The 16,032-nt window shown below is 34.0% G+C and overlaps 1 protein-coding gene across 2 annotated transcripts; it reads left to right on the plus strand.

The window, feature by feature from the left end:
- The first annotated feature begins 4,823 nt into the window (after nt 1–4,823).
- Nucleotides 4,824–15,276, plus strand: MS3_00004931 (uncharacterized protein). Of its 2 annotated transcripts, XM_051212921.1 has the most exons (6): nt 4,883–5,001; nt 5,037–5,104; nt 5,138–5,194; nt 5,560–5,650; nt 6,640–6,867; nt 8,779–9,048. In XM_051212921.1, the coding sequence occupies exons 3-6, from the start codon at nt 5,157–5,159 to the stop codon at nt 9,010–9,012; spliced, it is 591 nt and encodes a 196-aa protein (XP_051068845.1). In that variant the 5' UTR covers nt 4,883–5,001; nt 5,037–5,104; nt 5,138–5,156; the 3' UTR covers nt 9,013–9,048. The 2 variants fall into 2 exon arrangements, with proteins under 2 accessions (XP_051068844.1, XP_051068845.1); XM_051212920.1 differs by adding an exon at nt 9,077–15,276 and having other exon boundaries at nt 4,824–5,001; nt 5,037–5,096; nt 5,560–9,048.
- The last annotated feature ends 756 nt before the right edge of the window (nt 15,277–16,032 follow it).

Raw genomic sequence — 16,032 nt, forward strand, 5'->3', positions numbered from 1 at the left:
CATGATGGTTGTAGTAGTTCTCAAAGTTCCAGCTCTGCAAAACAGAACTAGAACTGTCTTGACATTTGTATTGAAGATTCCTACTTTGATATTGCTTCACAGACAGTTGTTTTGAGTTCCATGTGTTCTTCAATTGTAGGAATGCGACCCTTGTTTTACCAATCCTCGCCTTTACGTCTGCATCCGATCCTCCTTGTTCGTCGATGATGCTTCCCAGGTACGTGGAAGATTTCACATCTTCCAGAGTTTTGTGATTCGGTCGGTGTTCTCCGTGTTTTATTTGAGGATCTTGGTTTTTTCTTTGTGTATGTTGAGGCCTACGGATACTGATGCTGCTGCTACACTAGTTGTTTTCATCTGCATTTGTTCGTGTATGATTATAACCTGTCCATTTAAAATACTTTCAGCGGTAATTCTTATGACAAATGATCAAAAAAACTGTTTGAAGAACTTCGCAAGTCAATGAAATGAATATGATTTAAAATATGATCATGAAATCCAAAAGAATGCAAACGTAAAATATTCTCATTTTCTATTACTCTAAACAGCAGCATATTTTTATATTTGTTGTTCAAAGTTTGATCGTACAATAATATGAACTACTATCGGTAGTTGTATATGATAATTCATTTATTGGATTGAACTGATTAAAGTTTTATCTTTTACAGGAATAAACCTCTCAATATCTAAGTATTTAAACTATTTCATTTGTTATTTAGAAATTCTAATAAAAATCTAAAGAAATAATATCGTGAATATTATAACTATTCAGTTCAAGTATTCTAATAGAATTAATAGTTTCTTTCTTTAACAGTGATGCCTATAAATCTACCGTTCTGAATTTGGTAATAAAGTGAACGAATGAAGTAAGTATTTACTTGTCATCTATGTACATCTATGTTCATCACAAAGTATGTTTGAAACAAAAACGAGAAAAAAAGTGCAGAATTTTTTAAAAAAAGAGATTGGTTTTCTGGATAAAATTAGATTTTGTCAACGTGTGATTGATCAGCTGAAAGAGAAGTATGCTCAATAATCATTATCTTTGGATTGTAAGCAGTTTTATGAACTGGGATAACTCACCAATATAAGTTCACAAATTATAATTACTACTTTTTAGCAGATTATATTTACAAACAAATAACAGTTCATATAAATTATATATTCCAATTCGAGATTGTTTTATACAGGTTTCTCTTTTAATAAATGTTAAAAAGACTATTTATCATTAATGTCATCAATATCACTGTTAATGGTATAATTTGTTATCTTATCTCAATGATTCACTAAAATAATATCATGTAATCTTTTGAAACATTCTATGGATGAAGTAAACACAAGTGATATACTTTATAATACATTTCTGCACTGATCTTCATTACAAGGGCAAGTTGGTGATGTCTAACATTTTTTTCTCATTTTTACCTCAGCAGGTTTATGTTTTAAGCGTATCATTTAGAAATACGCATCAGGTGTATCATGAAGTGCCGTTGAAAGTAAACATGACTGTTCAGCAAACGAAGATTGAAACAAAATAGTGGTTGATAATAATCAACGTTGTTATGATCACATATCTCAATTCAGATAATAAAATGTTGGCTATTTTGTTAATATTTAACTGTAATTTTGATTAATTTTTTTAAAAAAACTCGAAGTGATACTCGATGAAATGAAATAGAATATGATTTTACTAGATATCAGGCTATGTTACTGATATTTTTCTGTTTCAGTGTATTAAATATATAAATCGTAGTCTTACTCATGGTTATGGTAACGTTACTTTAAAACGTTCCGGCAAATGTTGCAATTTTATTTTTATATAAGTCTTTGATATACATTATTCATTGTACATGATCAGATTCGTAACCTCCGAAGGAACTCGGCTTTCACCATGAGGCGACATAACTCTTCTAGATGAAGACCTTCTAACTTCCAGAGCAGTGTTTAAATGTTTTGAATTATTTTCTCTGGCTAGCGTTTTTTCATGGAGTTAGTTTTCTACGGGATAGATTTATTAACCTCATGCCCAACCCTCGTCCGTTATCCGGGATCAGGATCGGCAGCAGCCACATAGGTTCTTCAGGAGGAGTTATAGAAATAAGTAAAAAATTCATTTTCTTATATATTTTATTTATGTTCCGAATAGAAACGCCTTTTACTCTAATATGTTGATAATACATTTGTTATCAGTAAAACACTATCTCTAGAAAATTTTTTCAGTTTACAGAGTCACATTAATTAATGAAAATATGTGAAGTAAACTTGAACAAGTTTAATAAAAAGAAACTTAAACATAATTCTAAATTTAACTACTTACTGTAAGTTAACACATCCGATTCAGTGAATAAATATTTAATTGCGTACGTGCATTTAGTGCATTTAGTCTAGAATTAGGTTCGTTGATTAGATTTATCAAAATTATTACATCGAAAAAAGGTGAATTAAAGGGTCAAAAAACGTGATAAACAATTTACAACAGTTTTCCTTTGTATGCTAATAAAAACGCTCACGACACCGATAGGTCGGGAGGCGGGTCAGTGGATGCCCACTGCTCCGAAGTCCTATACTAGGACGAAACAGCAGTCCATTACTTCTAGGTTTTCCATGGTGGTCTAGCTTCAATTGACTCATGAATTCAACTACTAAATTTTTCAAAAAAACTAAAAGATTCTACTAAGTTTAAAGTCCTATTGCTGGGTAAACACCAATAAATATTTAGTAATTCAAAGTGAAAAATTATATTATGCAACATCAGGTTTGTAAATCACAAAGTTTACGTTTATTTTTACAGGCGTTTGACTTGTTGATCTCAAAAAAACTGAGCGTAAGATGAAGTGTTAACAATTAAAATTAATGCTTTGCGAAAAGGATATTCAATTTGATGTCATAATATTGTGGGTTTTAACATTAAAATAGCAACTAAGATTTTCAAAGGAGTTACCTTGTACCTTGTGAGCTATCAGTAATTCATTACCTGATAGAACATCAACATGTGATCTGTGTATATTTAGTACGTGTAAAAATTTTATCATTTATTGTGAAACCACTTCAAATAGTTTGTGAAATGCACTTTATTCGAAATACACATACTATCAAAAACTTATAAAAATTAAGTTTTGTCTATGCTCCGTTACTCTAGAGACAAAGGTACTTTGATTTTTAACATTTAGTCATAGACATGTATAAACCACCATTGATAAGTGTGTGTTATAAATCGTTCAATATTTTTGGCTAATCAAAGTTTTCGTTGTTTACGTAAACATATACCTCAGGATATAAATATATGAATTCTGGCATGAGCTTTACAGACTCAATTCCAAGTAAGTATATTTCCCCTTAATGTTTTAATGTGAAATAATGTTATTATTTTTGACATTTCACAAAAGAAGCATTCCTCAACAATCAATAACTCCTTATTACATATGTATTGTGTCATCGAATCTTGTATTGAGCCATTGTTCTACAACGTTGTGTTAACAACAATTTTGGGGATAGCTCATATTTATTAACAACACTTTTTTGAATCAGATCAGTCTTTAGTTTACAGCAATATTCATATGCATAAAGAAAAAAATATTAAAGCAATTGAGGCAGTTAGGAAGTCAGTGATGAAAATGAAACAGATTACATAACTAGACATGATAAGTATAAAGTAAAAATGAATAGTGAGATGACAGGTGTTTTATTAGTGATAAAAATAAAATGAGCTTAATTTGATTTCTTAGCATAGGAACTAGGTCGGAGACTTGGAAAAAAATTGACATTGGAATAATGTTGATTAAAAATGATTAAAATTACGTAATACTTACTTACTTACGCCTGTTACTCCCAATGGAGCATAGGCCACCGATCAGCATTCTCCAACCCACTCTGTTCTGGGTCTTCCTTTCTACTTCTATCCAAATGTTGTTCATTCTTCACATGTTTTGGTTCAAGTACCTCCAGGTTGTATTTCTTCATTTCTGCAGCAATTTGGAAGACTCTCCCGGTCTCCAACATTTCACAAGCATCCCATGTACCTAAAATAATGGTTGATCTGGTTGTCATAAGGGTCATCATACGCGTGACTTCAGAAGGAACTCGGCTTTCACCATGAGGCGACATAACTCTTCTAAATGAAGACCTTCTAACTTCCAGAGCAGTGTTTACATGTTTTGAATTATTTTCTCTGGCTAGCGTTTTTTATGGAGTTAGTTTTCTACGGGATGGTGTTACTAACCTCATGCTTGACTCTCCTCCTTTATCCGGGCTTGAGACCGGCAGTAGCCCTAGAAGGGCTCCAGGCGGAGTTACTTAGTAAGAAGAATACAAATATTGAGATAGTGAAGAATCGCAAAGCTAAAACAAAAGGGATTGGCATATGATAGCAACAACTATAATTGATAAAACCATTTGTCAAGCCTTATTCTGCCTAGAAGCGGACAGACGTGAAATAAATTTCATCAGAACAAATAGACAAGGACTGTATATCCAAACCTCTATACACTCTACTACAGGCATGAGACTACATTTAACGACGATCAGAAATGGCAAAACGTTATGGTAGATTAGCTGTAAACTGACTTCGTTTTATCTCATACATTACAATACCCAATTCATAGCCAATACATAACAACCAGATGTGATAAGATATAGGTATGTATTCGTCTTACCGTTTTCCAACCACTTAATGTGATGTTCACTTACCTGATTTCCTGTATCATCATAAAATAATCTCACTGTTACACGTTATTTTTTTCTGTCATTTATTTTACTTTTCAAATTATTCTGAAAGATTTAAAGGGTAGTGTTTCATATTCGTAACATACTAAATAAAAACTAATAGTATTTTATCAATAATTATCTTTCTAAAACTACAATCTTTTCGCTGAAATTATAATAGATGAACAAAACGAGGTAACAGTGATATAACGTTTGTCTGGATTTGCATAATTTTCACAAAGAAGGCTCAACGCAGAGAATAAGGAACTTTTTCCATACGATCCAAGATATTGGAAACAAGTGAGCGCAAAGCACCGGAAATCGAAATGTTTCAGGTACTGGTTCTTTTTGGAATTCAAATAGTCCTATCAATCGGAATAACACTTGGTTTGACGGTAATCAAGTACATAAAATTAAATTTATCACCTATTAACAGAATAAATGATAAACCATACATGACTTTAGTCCTGATACTTATTGAGACAGTGCTGGCGTAAGTTTATTTTCTTTAGTAAATGCTTCGAACTAACAACATCACTTCTGTCGTGTGTAATGTTCCTCAATGCATTACGCAAACAAATACAAAAACTAATATTTTTCAGTAATTTGAAACATGACTCTTTGAATAGGGTGAACACTCTCAGTATCATCAATGAGTAGAAACATTGGTTTCTGTTTGTTATTTATGGTTACTATTAAAGATTGTCTTGAAACTGAAATATGTATGATAGTAAATGATTTCAATCAGTGTTATATTTTTTTAAACTTGCAAATGAAGTTTAAGTACATCAACCACCTTATAGATTTACCGAGATGCATCAGGTTGAGTTAATGACGTATTTTCATGATTCTTTTCAGAATATTAAATGATGGGATATTAGTGTTGCTTTTGGTTTCAACAACAGTGCGAAAAAAGTATCCAGTAAATATTGTCCTTTTGATGTTATATGTAAGTCTGTGATATGCAGTTTTCGAGTTATAACAAACTTCCGCATCCGCTTAATTATATAGTCCGCTAATGAAAAAATTCATTCATATTCACATCACCTTTATTGATAAAGGTAAATATTCTAGAAGGAATAAAGGTCTTTCAAATTCACACACTTTCTGGTTACACTGCATGCTACAAATTCACTTAGATTCACTTGGTATTGTTTTGCTTGTATCTTCCTATTGAGGTCTAAGACTGCAAATGATCAGTCTGTCATTGGCATATGTGAATACTGTGCGTATGCCTCGATATTGCCTTAATTCACAAGCTTTTATAAGCAAAGATGGATAGTGGCTAGTAGTGGAATCCAGGACACGCGTTTCGTCCTATTTGGGACTCGTTAGCTGCATGTGCCTGCATCTCAGAGTTGATGTTCACTCTGGGACTCAAAAACAGTACCATTCGCTTGAAACGCCATCGCGTTATCTACTCAGCTACTGAGACCTGATAGCTACTTGCTTGTGCAATGGGGTGAATTTAAATTCACTTGGTATTGTTTTGCTTGTACATTCCCATTGAGGTTTAAGACTGCAATTGATCAACTCTGAGATTCAGGCACATCAAGCTGATGAGTCCCAAGTAGGACGAAACGCGTGTCCTGGATTCCGTTGCTAGCCAGTATCCATCTTTGCTTATAAAATTCACTTAGACTTTTCAACATACACATTTTAATCCTGTTCAAAGAAGCTAATTTTAGTTCTCACTTAGTAAATTTGTGTTAGATCTCGATATTGAGAGTTTGATAATTGTGACATTATTCACAGTTTTAAAGATCGTATATCAGATTAATCTACTGAATAATTTACTATAAACTGATTTAATTATTAAAAAAACCACATGGTTCTAAGTAAGTTTGAGGATATTACAAAGAAATATGAAATTGTACAAACGGTTGGCTTCAATTATTATTAAATATATTCAACTCTTGACTTTTTTCTACGTCTTAGACGGTACTTACTTCAATGATGGTTGCTCTTCCATTCACAAGTTTGGAAATTAAATGGCAACTTACAGCATGGGCAGTTACTTTGTTATCGTTTGTAGTATTTACATTATTAGGAGCATCTATTCGAATACGTTTATTATATACAAATTTATGGTTTATTGTAATCTACACCGCAGCGTTTATTGTTATCATAGTTGCTGTATTTGTCTCAAGATATTTACAACTAAAGGTATGTTTTGAAAAGCTAACTGTGGTTAAAGATTTTGAGTAATTTTTTTCATAATATTTCATATATATATTAGGTACGAAGATTTTATGCGCTCACTTATACAGAGCTTACTATTTCGTTTTAAATGGTGTGATTTAAGAAAATATAACTTTGATGATGCAGAATGTTTTTATTAGCTGACGCTCAAAGTAGAATTTCTGAAAAGTAATACCATATCTACATATCTACACAACACTCAAATTAGATGTATATACATCTGAATTATCAAGTGTTGTATCGTATTATCCATATAACGTTCTTTTCAGATCATAATGATCGTTTGTGCTGTATATTCAGCTATGTTTTTAATCATAGTAAGTTGAATTCACAATATCTCCATTGTTGTATTATGTATTTTCACGTTTTTCATACTGTCATAGATGTTTTTCTGTAATCTATTTTGTAAATTATTGAAACATGAATTATTTTAGAATTCACATTACTAATTGAGCTCACTTAGATAAATGAAGAAAGCAAAAAGGATTTACACCATATAGGACTCTTCAGCTACGCAAATCAATGACAGCACCGATAATCGAACTTAGAAACTTTAGTTAATGAAAGTCGGCTGAGGTAAGATATATAAGATATTTAATATAGCCTTAATGAATTAAAAGACAAGCATTTCATGCTCATCAGAACTCTCATATAATAAAAGACGTTTTGGCCTGACATTAAGCAGATATCCTCAGTGAAATGTTTCAATATATTAAATGGCATAATTTAATAACACGGACAAGTGTATGTCCATTACAACATAATCCGATTGAATATAGATTTTTGTTTAGAGAGTATATTTACAGAAGGCATCAAATAAAAATTGTCCGATATTGCAATCATGAAGTTCATCATACATTCGATTCTTCACTTATTCTAACGTGTACTAAGTACTTAAGCATTAGCTTAGATTGTGGTCGGTAATTAGAGGATTTTTTAAATAGTTTCTTTCAAAAAGATGCAATTCAAATCCATGCAGTTACTTTCTTACTCAAGTTTAACTTGAGAAAGAACATTATTTTAAGAATACAACGAATTCATTGTATTCCATTGATTTATCATCAACTACTTACAAACGTGTTCCTTTAGTTAGATCCTTGACCAAGTGTCCACAGATGGTAAAATAAGGATTGTGTGACACTGCGTTTCGGTAGTTTGTTCTATACAAGTTAAGGGCCTTGTTCAAGAATCTTTATGGATCAACATTTTTCGGTTCAGACAATAAATGTGGTTAATAATCGGCGAGTGGTTAAGTGAAATTTATTCAAAGCAGTCACACTGGCGTAGATTCATGTTAGTTTGTACATTTGATAGTTTATTTACAATTATATAATATATCGTCGAACCGTATATTTGACGTACAAAATATCTCATTTTCGTCATTGCTTGTATCATTTAGGCATTGTGATGCTCACTGTGTTAATTTCATCTGGTCCCAGTCGTGAGATATAGATATTTGAGTTATTGAAATTATGTATATCACTCTGTATTGATTTTACCTGAATGATAAAGTGACATTGCCGAAATTCAATAAAATGATTTATCTATCAAAGAAATACTATTCGACGAGTCTCATGTAACTCACATCCAAATTGAATCGTATCTCTACGATAGTGAGTCGATGACAGACTTAAGTAGTATAAAGAAGTTTGATTAACATGTTACGAGATAACTCAAATTAGTAGTGTACAGTTGTCTGTTACACGTTATACCAGATAGACCGTTCAGTCATTCGTTTCTTTCTGCATGATTTGAAATATTTTCATCCAGACATTACTTTATCAAAAATGCAACTTAGGGGAAGAAATATTTTGCATACTTATATGTTTATATGAAACTATTTAATAATAAAATAAATCTTGCATTTTCTTACAGTTAATGCTGAGTGTAGGACAGGCAACATTTGGTAGACAAGACGTTCGAATTGCCGGTGATGATTACTGTTTAGCTGCATTGATTTTGTACACCGTATTGATGATGGATTGGTTAACAGCCATTCAAAATTTTCAATATTTCACAAACAACACACTGAATGAAACACAAACCAATAATTACAGACAAGTTTCATTCGAAGTGTTGAGATCTAATAGAATGCTATCGTTATATTAGAAACATCATTCAGATTTTACTATACGACTTAATGGTTATATATATATATATATATATATATATATATATATATATATATATAACAATCTTCATGTCCTCATTAGTAACATGGTTCGATAGGAAACTTTCACATTCTGTTGAGAAGTCATGACCAGTGGAGATAAACCATATCGTGTGTAGAGCAGTTCCCCACTGAAGACCATGAGAGATAGTCACATGATATCGTGAACTGATTAAAATTGGACGTCAGTACTATTGGATAATGGCTCAATGATCTGAGTTTAAGCGTCCACAAGCAAGACAGAAAATCATAGGATCATTCCTGCATGTGAGGTCGTGAATGCATGTTTTGTGGAGATCATAGAACTAAGTGAATGTAATCTTTTGGACATGCAACAAGAAAATTCGATTCTAGAACTACCACAAATTTTGAATCGCGAGCTGACCTTTATAAGACTATAATGGGAGTCTTATACTAGGACGAAACGACCGTCAAGTGCTTCCAGTTTTTCAATAGTGGTCCAAATTAGATTAACTCATGACTTCAATGCAATTCGACAATCTCAAAAACTTCTTACTGACAATATTAATGTTTATCAAAAATAATTTAAATTACTCTTGATGTAAAAGAGATCAGATGTGGCTAGTAGTAAAATGTAGGACACGCGTTTCGTCCTGTCTTGAACATGGGAGTTGGATGTACCTGAATGGGATCAAATGACTTTTGATTTCAGGAAGTAGGAATATATCGTTTGATGGTCTTATCATTTTCAGTAGCTACAATTGTGAACCCAGAATACGATTTCACGTAGAAGCGCTCTTATTTTTTAGAATAACTTTAGTACAGGTACAGTAATAAGAATGAGTCAGTTAGCTATGAGTAATATTTACTGACTACCTTTTACAAAATTAGTAATATCTCAACACTTAATAACTATTATAGTGCCTAAGTTCTGCTCAAACCTGAAGTTTCATAAATGTCTAAATAACAATTGCCAAAAAGTTTGATTAGCATTTATTATCTTGACATTATCTTCATGATAAATTTATTACGTAAAATTTCAAGAAATAATTGTCCTTGTCTGTGCACTTACCAACACACTGAAAGTTTGACAAGATATCTGCAGGTCATGTAGTACATCCCACTCAGTTTAAATAAAAAAGTTTCAAATTAAGTAGATGTCAATTGGCAACACGGTAGACATACTAATAGCTGTACATGTTAGTTAGTTATCTTGTTTAATTACCAGATTATTAAAAAACTACGAATAAATGTAACACAATATCAACGAAAATATGTTTATTCTGGTGATAAGTCACCTTTTATATGACAAGCGTTATTGAAATTTACACAAACTATTGACGAGAAGTGTGTTTTGTCGATCATAGTTAAGAGTTTGATCTTGAATAATTCCTTAGTAAATCGAATGTTTTTTCGCGAACATTAACTGATTGTACAAATAACATCTTCATCAACCAGATGAATTCATTCACAATGTATACATATACATATGTATGTACTTATGAAGTACTGCCGCATATTAGTTTTTAAATGATTCGATTTCAGTGATAAAAGTTTATTTATTTCATAATGTTAGGGGTGAAGTTGTGTCACCACTCATCTGTTAAAAATGCTGGGTGGGAGTATAATCTGAAAATCAGAAGGATTATAAGTTGTTCTGATTAGGTTGGTCATATATACGTCATGCTCATCACCTCATGAGTATTTGCCGATTTTATTAAAGAAGGCTTTATTTTGTTTAAAAATGAAGATTGTGACGAAACTATTGAGAAAGTAAAATGTCTTTTTATCCCACAAATATCTCATATATAACGCCTGTAGCTCTTATAGGGTTGCTGCCAGTCCCAAGCCCGGGTAAAGGAGGAGGGTTGTGCATGGGGTTAGCGAATTCATCCCGTAGAAAACTAACTCGCTAAAAAAACGCTTACCAGAAAAAATAATCCAAACCATTTTAACTCTGCCCTGGGAGTTAGAAGGTCTTCATTTAGAAGAATTATGACGCTTCATGGTGAAAGCCGAGTTCCTTCGGAAGCCACGAGGCCGATTCCCCTTCTAACAACCAGAGCAAAAATTTTTATAGGTACATGGAACGTTCGAACAATGTGGGAAACCGGGAAGACCAGTCAAATATCAATGGAAATGAGGAGATACAACTTAGCAGTACTGGGAATCAGCGAAACCCACTGGACCCAAGCTGGACAGAAAAGGCTAGCTACGGGAGAGATGCTGCTATACTCCAGTCACGAAGAGGAAAATGTTCCACACACTCAGGGAGTCGCTCTTACGCTGTCCAAAGTAGCTCGAAATGCACTTGTAGGATGGGAATCTCACGGATCCAGAATCATCAAAGCATCATTGAAAACAAAGAAGGAGGGGTTCTTAATGAATATTATCCAATGTTATGTACCCACCAATGATAGCAACAACGACATTAAAGATCAATTCTACGAGCGGCTGCAGTCAATCATTGAGAAATGCCCAAGGAAGGACCTAACTATTCTGATGGGAGATCTAAATGCCAAAGTCGGAATAGATAACACTGGATATGAAGATATTATGGGACGACATGGACTGGGAGAAAGAAACGAAAATGGAGAAAGATTTGCAAATCTATATGCATTCAACAAATTGGTCATAGGAGGCACAATATTTCCACACAAGCGTATACACAAGGCTGCATGGATCTCACCGGATCACACTACAGAGAACCAAATAGATCATATTTGCATCAACAAAAAATTCCGAAGGACAATGGAAGATGTGAGAACCAGGAGAGCTGCTGACGTAGCTTCAGATCACCACCTAGTTGTAGCCAATTTAAAACTGAAGCTAAAAAAGAACTGGACAAGTGGACAAACAGCAATACAAAGGTTCAATACAGCCTTCCTTTGAGATACTGACAAACTCAATGAATTCAAGATAGCTCTCAACAACAGGTTCCAAGCCTTACGAGATCTACTGAAAGAAGAAGAAACTACTATGAAGGACAACTGGAAAGGCATCAAGGAAGCATTAACTTCAACGTGTCAAGAGGTTCTCGGTCTAAAGAAATACCATCATAAGGAATGGATCTCTACAGAAAAACTGGACAAGATCAAAGAAAGGAAGAACAAGAAGGCAGTAATAAACAACAGCCGAACACGAGCAGAGAAAGTCCAAGCACAAGCTGAATACATAGAAGCAAACAAACAAGTGAAGAGGAGCATTAGAGCCGACATGAAGAAATACGTGGAAGAACTAGCAACGACGGCAGAGAAAGCTGCTAGAGAAGGAAATATGAAATAGCTTCACGATACAACGAAGAAACTAGCAGGGAAATACAGTAAACCAGAGAGGCCGGTCAAAGACAAAGAAGGCAGGAAGATCACTGAAATCCAACAACAGCGGAACAGATGGGTAGAATACTTCGCGGAACTCCTGAATAGGCCGGCTCCAATGAATCCACCGGACATCGAAGCAGCACACATAGATCTTCCTATAGATGTCAATCCACCAACTACGGAAGAAATTAGAATGGCCGTCAGACAAATCAAGAACGGGAAAGCAGCAGGACCCGACAACATACCAGCTGAAGCACTGAAATCAGACATCGAAGCAACCACAAGCATGCTTTATCTTCTATTCAAAAAGATTTGGGAGGAGGAACAAGTGCCGATGGACTGGAAAGAAGGACACCTCATCAAGATTCCAAAGAAAGGAGATCTGAGCAAGTGTGAAAACTACAGAGGCATTACACTACTGTCAATACCAGGGAAAGTCTTCAACACATTGTTGCTGAACTGGATGAAGGATGCAGTAGACGCCCAACTTCGGGATCAACAAGCTGGATTCCGTAAGGATCGGTCGTGCACAGACCAAATCGCAACACTACGGATCATCGTCGAACAATCAGTTGAGTGGAACTCATCACTATACATCAACTTCATTGATTATGAAAAGGCATTCGACAGTGTAGATAGGAGGACATTATGGAAACTTCTTCGACACCACGGAGTTCCTGAGAAGATTGTCAATATTATCCGGAACTCATACGACGGACTACAGTGCAAAGTAGTGCATGGAGGACAGCTGACAGATGCATTCCAAGTAAGGACCGGAGTCAGACAAGACTGTTTACTCTCTCCCTTCCTCTTTCTTCTGGTGGTCGACTGGATTATGAAGACCTCAACATCTGAAGGAAAACACGGAATACAATGGACAGCTCAGAACCAATTAGACGATTTGGACTTCGCAGATGACCTAGCCCTCCTATCACGTACACACGAACAGATGCAGATGAAGACAGCCAGTGTAGCAGCAGTCTCTGCATCAGTAGGCCTCAGTATACACAAAGTGAAAACCAAGGTCCTCAAATTCAAAGCGGAGAACAGCAATCCAATCACCCTCGATGGCGAAACTCTGGAAGATGTAGAATCCTTCACATATCTGGGAAGCATCGTCGATAGACATGGAGGTTCAGATGCAGACGTAAAGGCGAGGATCGGCAAAGCAAGGACAGCATTCCTACAATTGAAGAACATATGGAACTCAAAACAACTTTCAACCAGTATCAAAGTGAGAATCTTCAATACGAACGTCAAGGCAGTTCTACTGTATGGAGCTGAAACTTGGAGAACTACAACAACCATCATCAAGAAGGTGCAAGTATTTATAAACAGTTGTCTACGCAAGATACTCAACATCCATTGGCCGGATACCATCAGCAATAGCCTTCTCTGAGAGATAACAAACCAGCTTCCAGCCAAAGAAGCAATTAGGAAAAGACGATGGAAATGGATAGGACATACATTACGCAAATCGTCAAACTGCATCACGAGGCAAGCCCTAACTTGGAATCCTGAAGGGAAGCGAAAAAGAGGAAGGCCAAAGAACACATTACGTCGGATAATAGAAGCAAATATGAAAACGATGAATTACAACTGGACGGAGCTAGAAAGGATTGCCTAGGACAGGGTTGGATGGAGAATGCTGGTGAGCGGCCTATGCTCCTTCACGAGGAGTAACAGGCCTAAGTAAGTAAGTAAGTCATATGCATCTACCTAGTCGATAAATGATTCATGTTCATTGGCTCATCCATCATCGACCATTCTCGTATCTCATCATTCTAATAACTCAATGACTATAGGTAATATTTACTGATAATTACATGAGTCACATCCACTGACCTGACTGTCGTTATGTATACAATATAAATAAACATATGGTTTTAACATACATGTAATGAGTGAATATAGACCTTTTTTTCTCAAGTGCTTGATCACAGAAATCATTATGATCTGCTCAAAACCATTAAATCTACTCATATGGCAGAAAGTGTCACCTTGCCTTACAAATTTATAAACAAATATAAATACATGATGAATTCTATAATAAATATGGAGGTAGGCTTTGACTACATGACTTGAAATTACACTTACAAGATTGAACAGAATTACTGAATCTTGCTTTTCTAGTTTCCAGTTTTTCACCCTTAAAAATTAAAAATATACTTCTCTAGGCTAACTCAACTATATGGTTTTCTGAAATATAAGTTTGATATAGCGTCAGAAATAAGTGCCCTTTTCTTGAATAGAATCTACATTATCTCAATCTCGTGTTAGCTCATTTGAAGAGCCCTAGAACAGAAAAAAGTAACTGTCGACTGCTTCATATTTTTGACTGCGTGGAAATGGCTCCTGGTGAACTCAAGGATGCTTTAAGAAGCTCTACAAGAGCTGAAGACATTCCATCCAATCATCATTTGGAGAAACGTCTCAATGTGTAGTTTCTCGATTAAACAAATGCTAAAAACTACTTCACTCGAATCGGATGATTGTAATGATTTTATTTTTACTAAAAACTATAAATACCCATTTGAAGTAAGTGGCACTGAATTCAAGTCCTTGAGTGAACATTGACTCAGGAGTACAGTTACATTTAACCGATGAGCCCAATCTTTTCACTTATATTAAAATACATGAACAAAACAAGAGAACATTTGTGTGAATTTATTTGAACTTAAGTATTGTCTATAAAATATGTTTTATGCACAACACAAAACAAATCTCAAATTAATGGAGAATCACTTTTCACCATGCGCTTCTATGTATTGGAAACAAATACGTACAAATCACGGGAAATCCAATTAATTCAGGTACTATTATTTCTTGGATTTCAAATAATTCTAACAATGGGAATCACACTTGGTTTGTCAGTAATTCAAGTTCACTAGATAATATTATCCATCTACAAATAGAATAAAGGATACAAGTATACTTCTCTTGATAATTGTAATCCTATTGATATAAGTTTAAGAATATTTTAAACGAACATTATCATTTATTGTTGCTACTATTCTTATCAAGCTCACTATCTGTCAAAAGATTAACTAGATGATTGAATAAAATGTTATCATTCTGTACTTTGATACACTACACTATAAATAGTGTAAATAATGCTTGTTCAAATTATCTAACATTTGTCCAATTACTTTTAAAATGATCAAACTTTGAAGAAAAGATAAGTAGATAAAATGTACTATAATCCTGCTCTAACTTATTGGTCAATTTACTAAACATGAACTGAGTAAATTTGTTACGTAAATGCGTAGTGTAAAGTGATATATTTTAATATTAAGTGTAGTCCTTGAGAAAATCATGATCTGTCATGATCAGTAGATCGGTAAATGTGTAGTTATTTTAAACAAGTGTACAAATCATATTCCATACTTGTCAGCAAAATGATTTTTTTTAGTTATCTGAGATTAAGTTTGAAGGTTAGTATGAAACCGAAATATGTGGGACGCTGATTGATTTAAGTTCATATAATATATTTTATTGTACATATTGACCACCTTATTGTTTTACTGAAATATATCAGACTAAGTCAGTGATGCATTTTTATAATTCTTTTAAAATTTCTAAACAATGGGATAATAACAATGCTGTTGATTTCTCAAACTATAAGACGAATGTATCCAATCAATGTTGTTCTTTTGATGTTTTACATAAGTCAATGAT

Source organism: Schistosoma haematobium, chromosome 3, assembly GCF_000699445.3.
Source record: "Schistosoma haematobium chromosome 3, whole genome shotgun sequence".
Lineage (NCBI taxonomy): Eukaryota > Metazoa > Platyhelminthes > Trematoda > Strigeidida > Schistosomatidae > Schistosoma > Schistosoma haematobium.

Bases quoted from the DNA above. Each gene is read 5' to 3' on its own strand.
- MS3_00004931 (XM_051212920.1), top strand. From the start codon at position 12,470: ATGAATCCACCGGACATCGAAGCAGCACACATAGATCTTCCTATAGAT.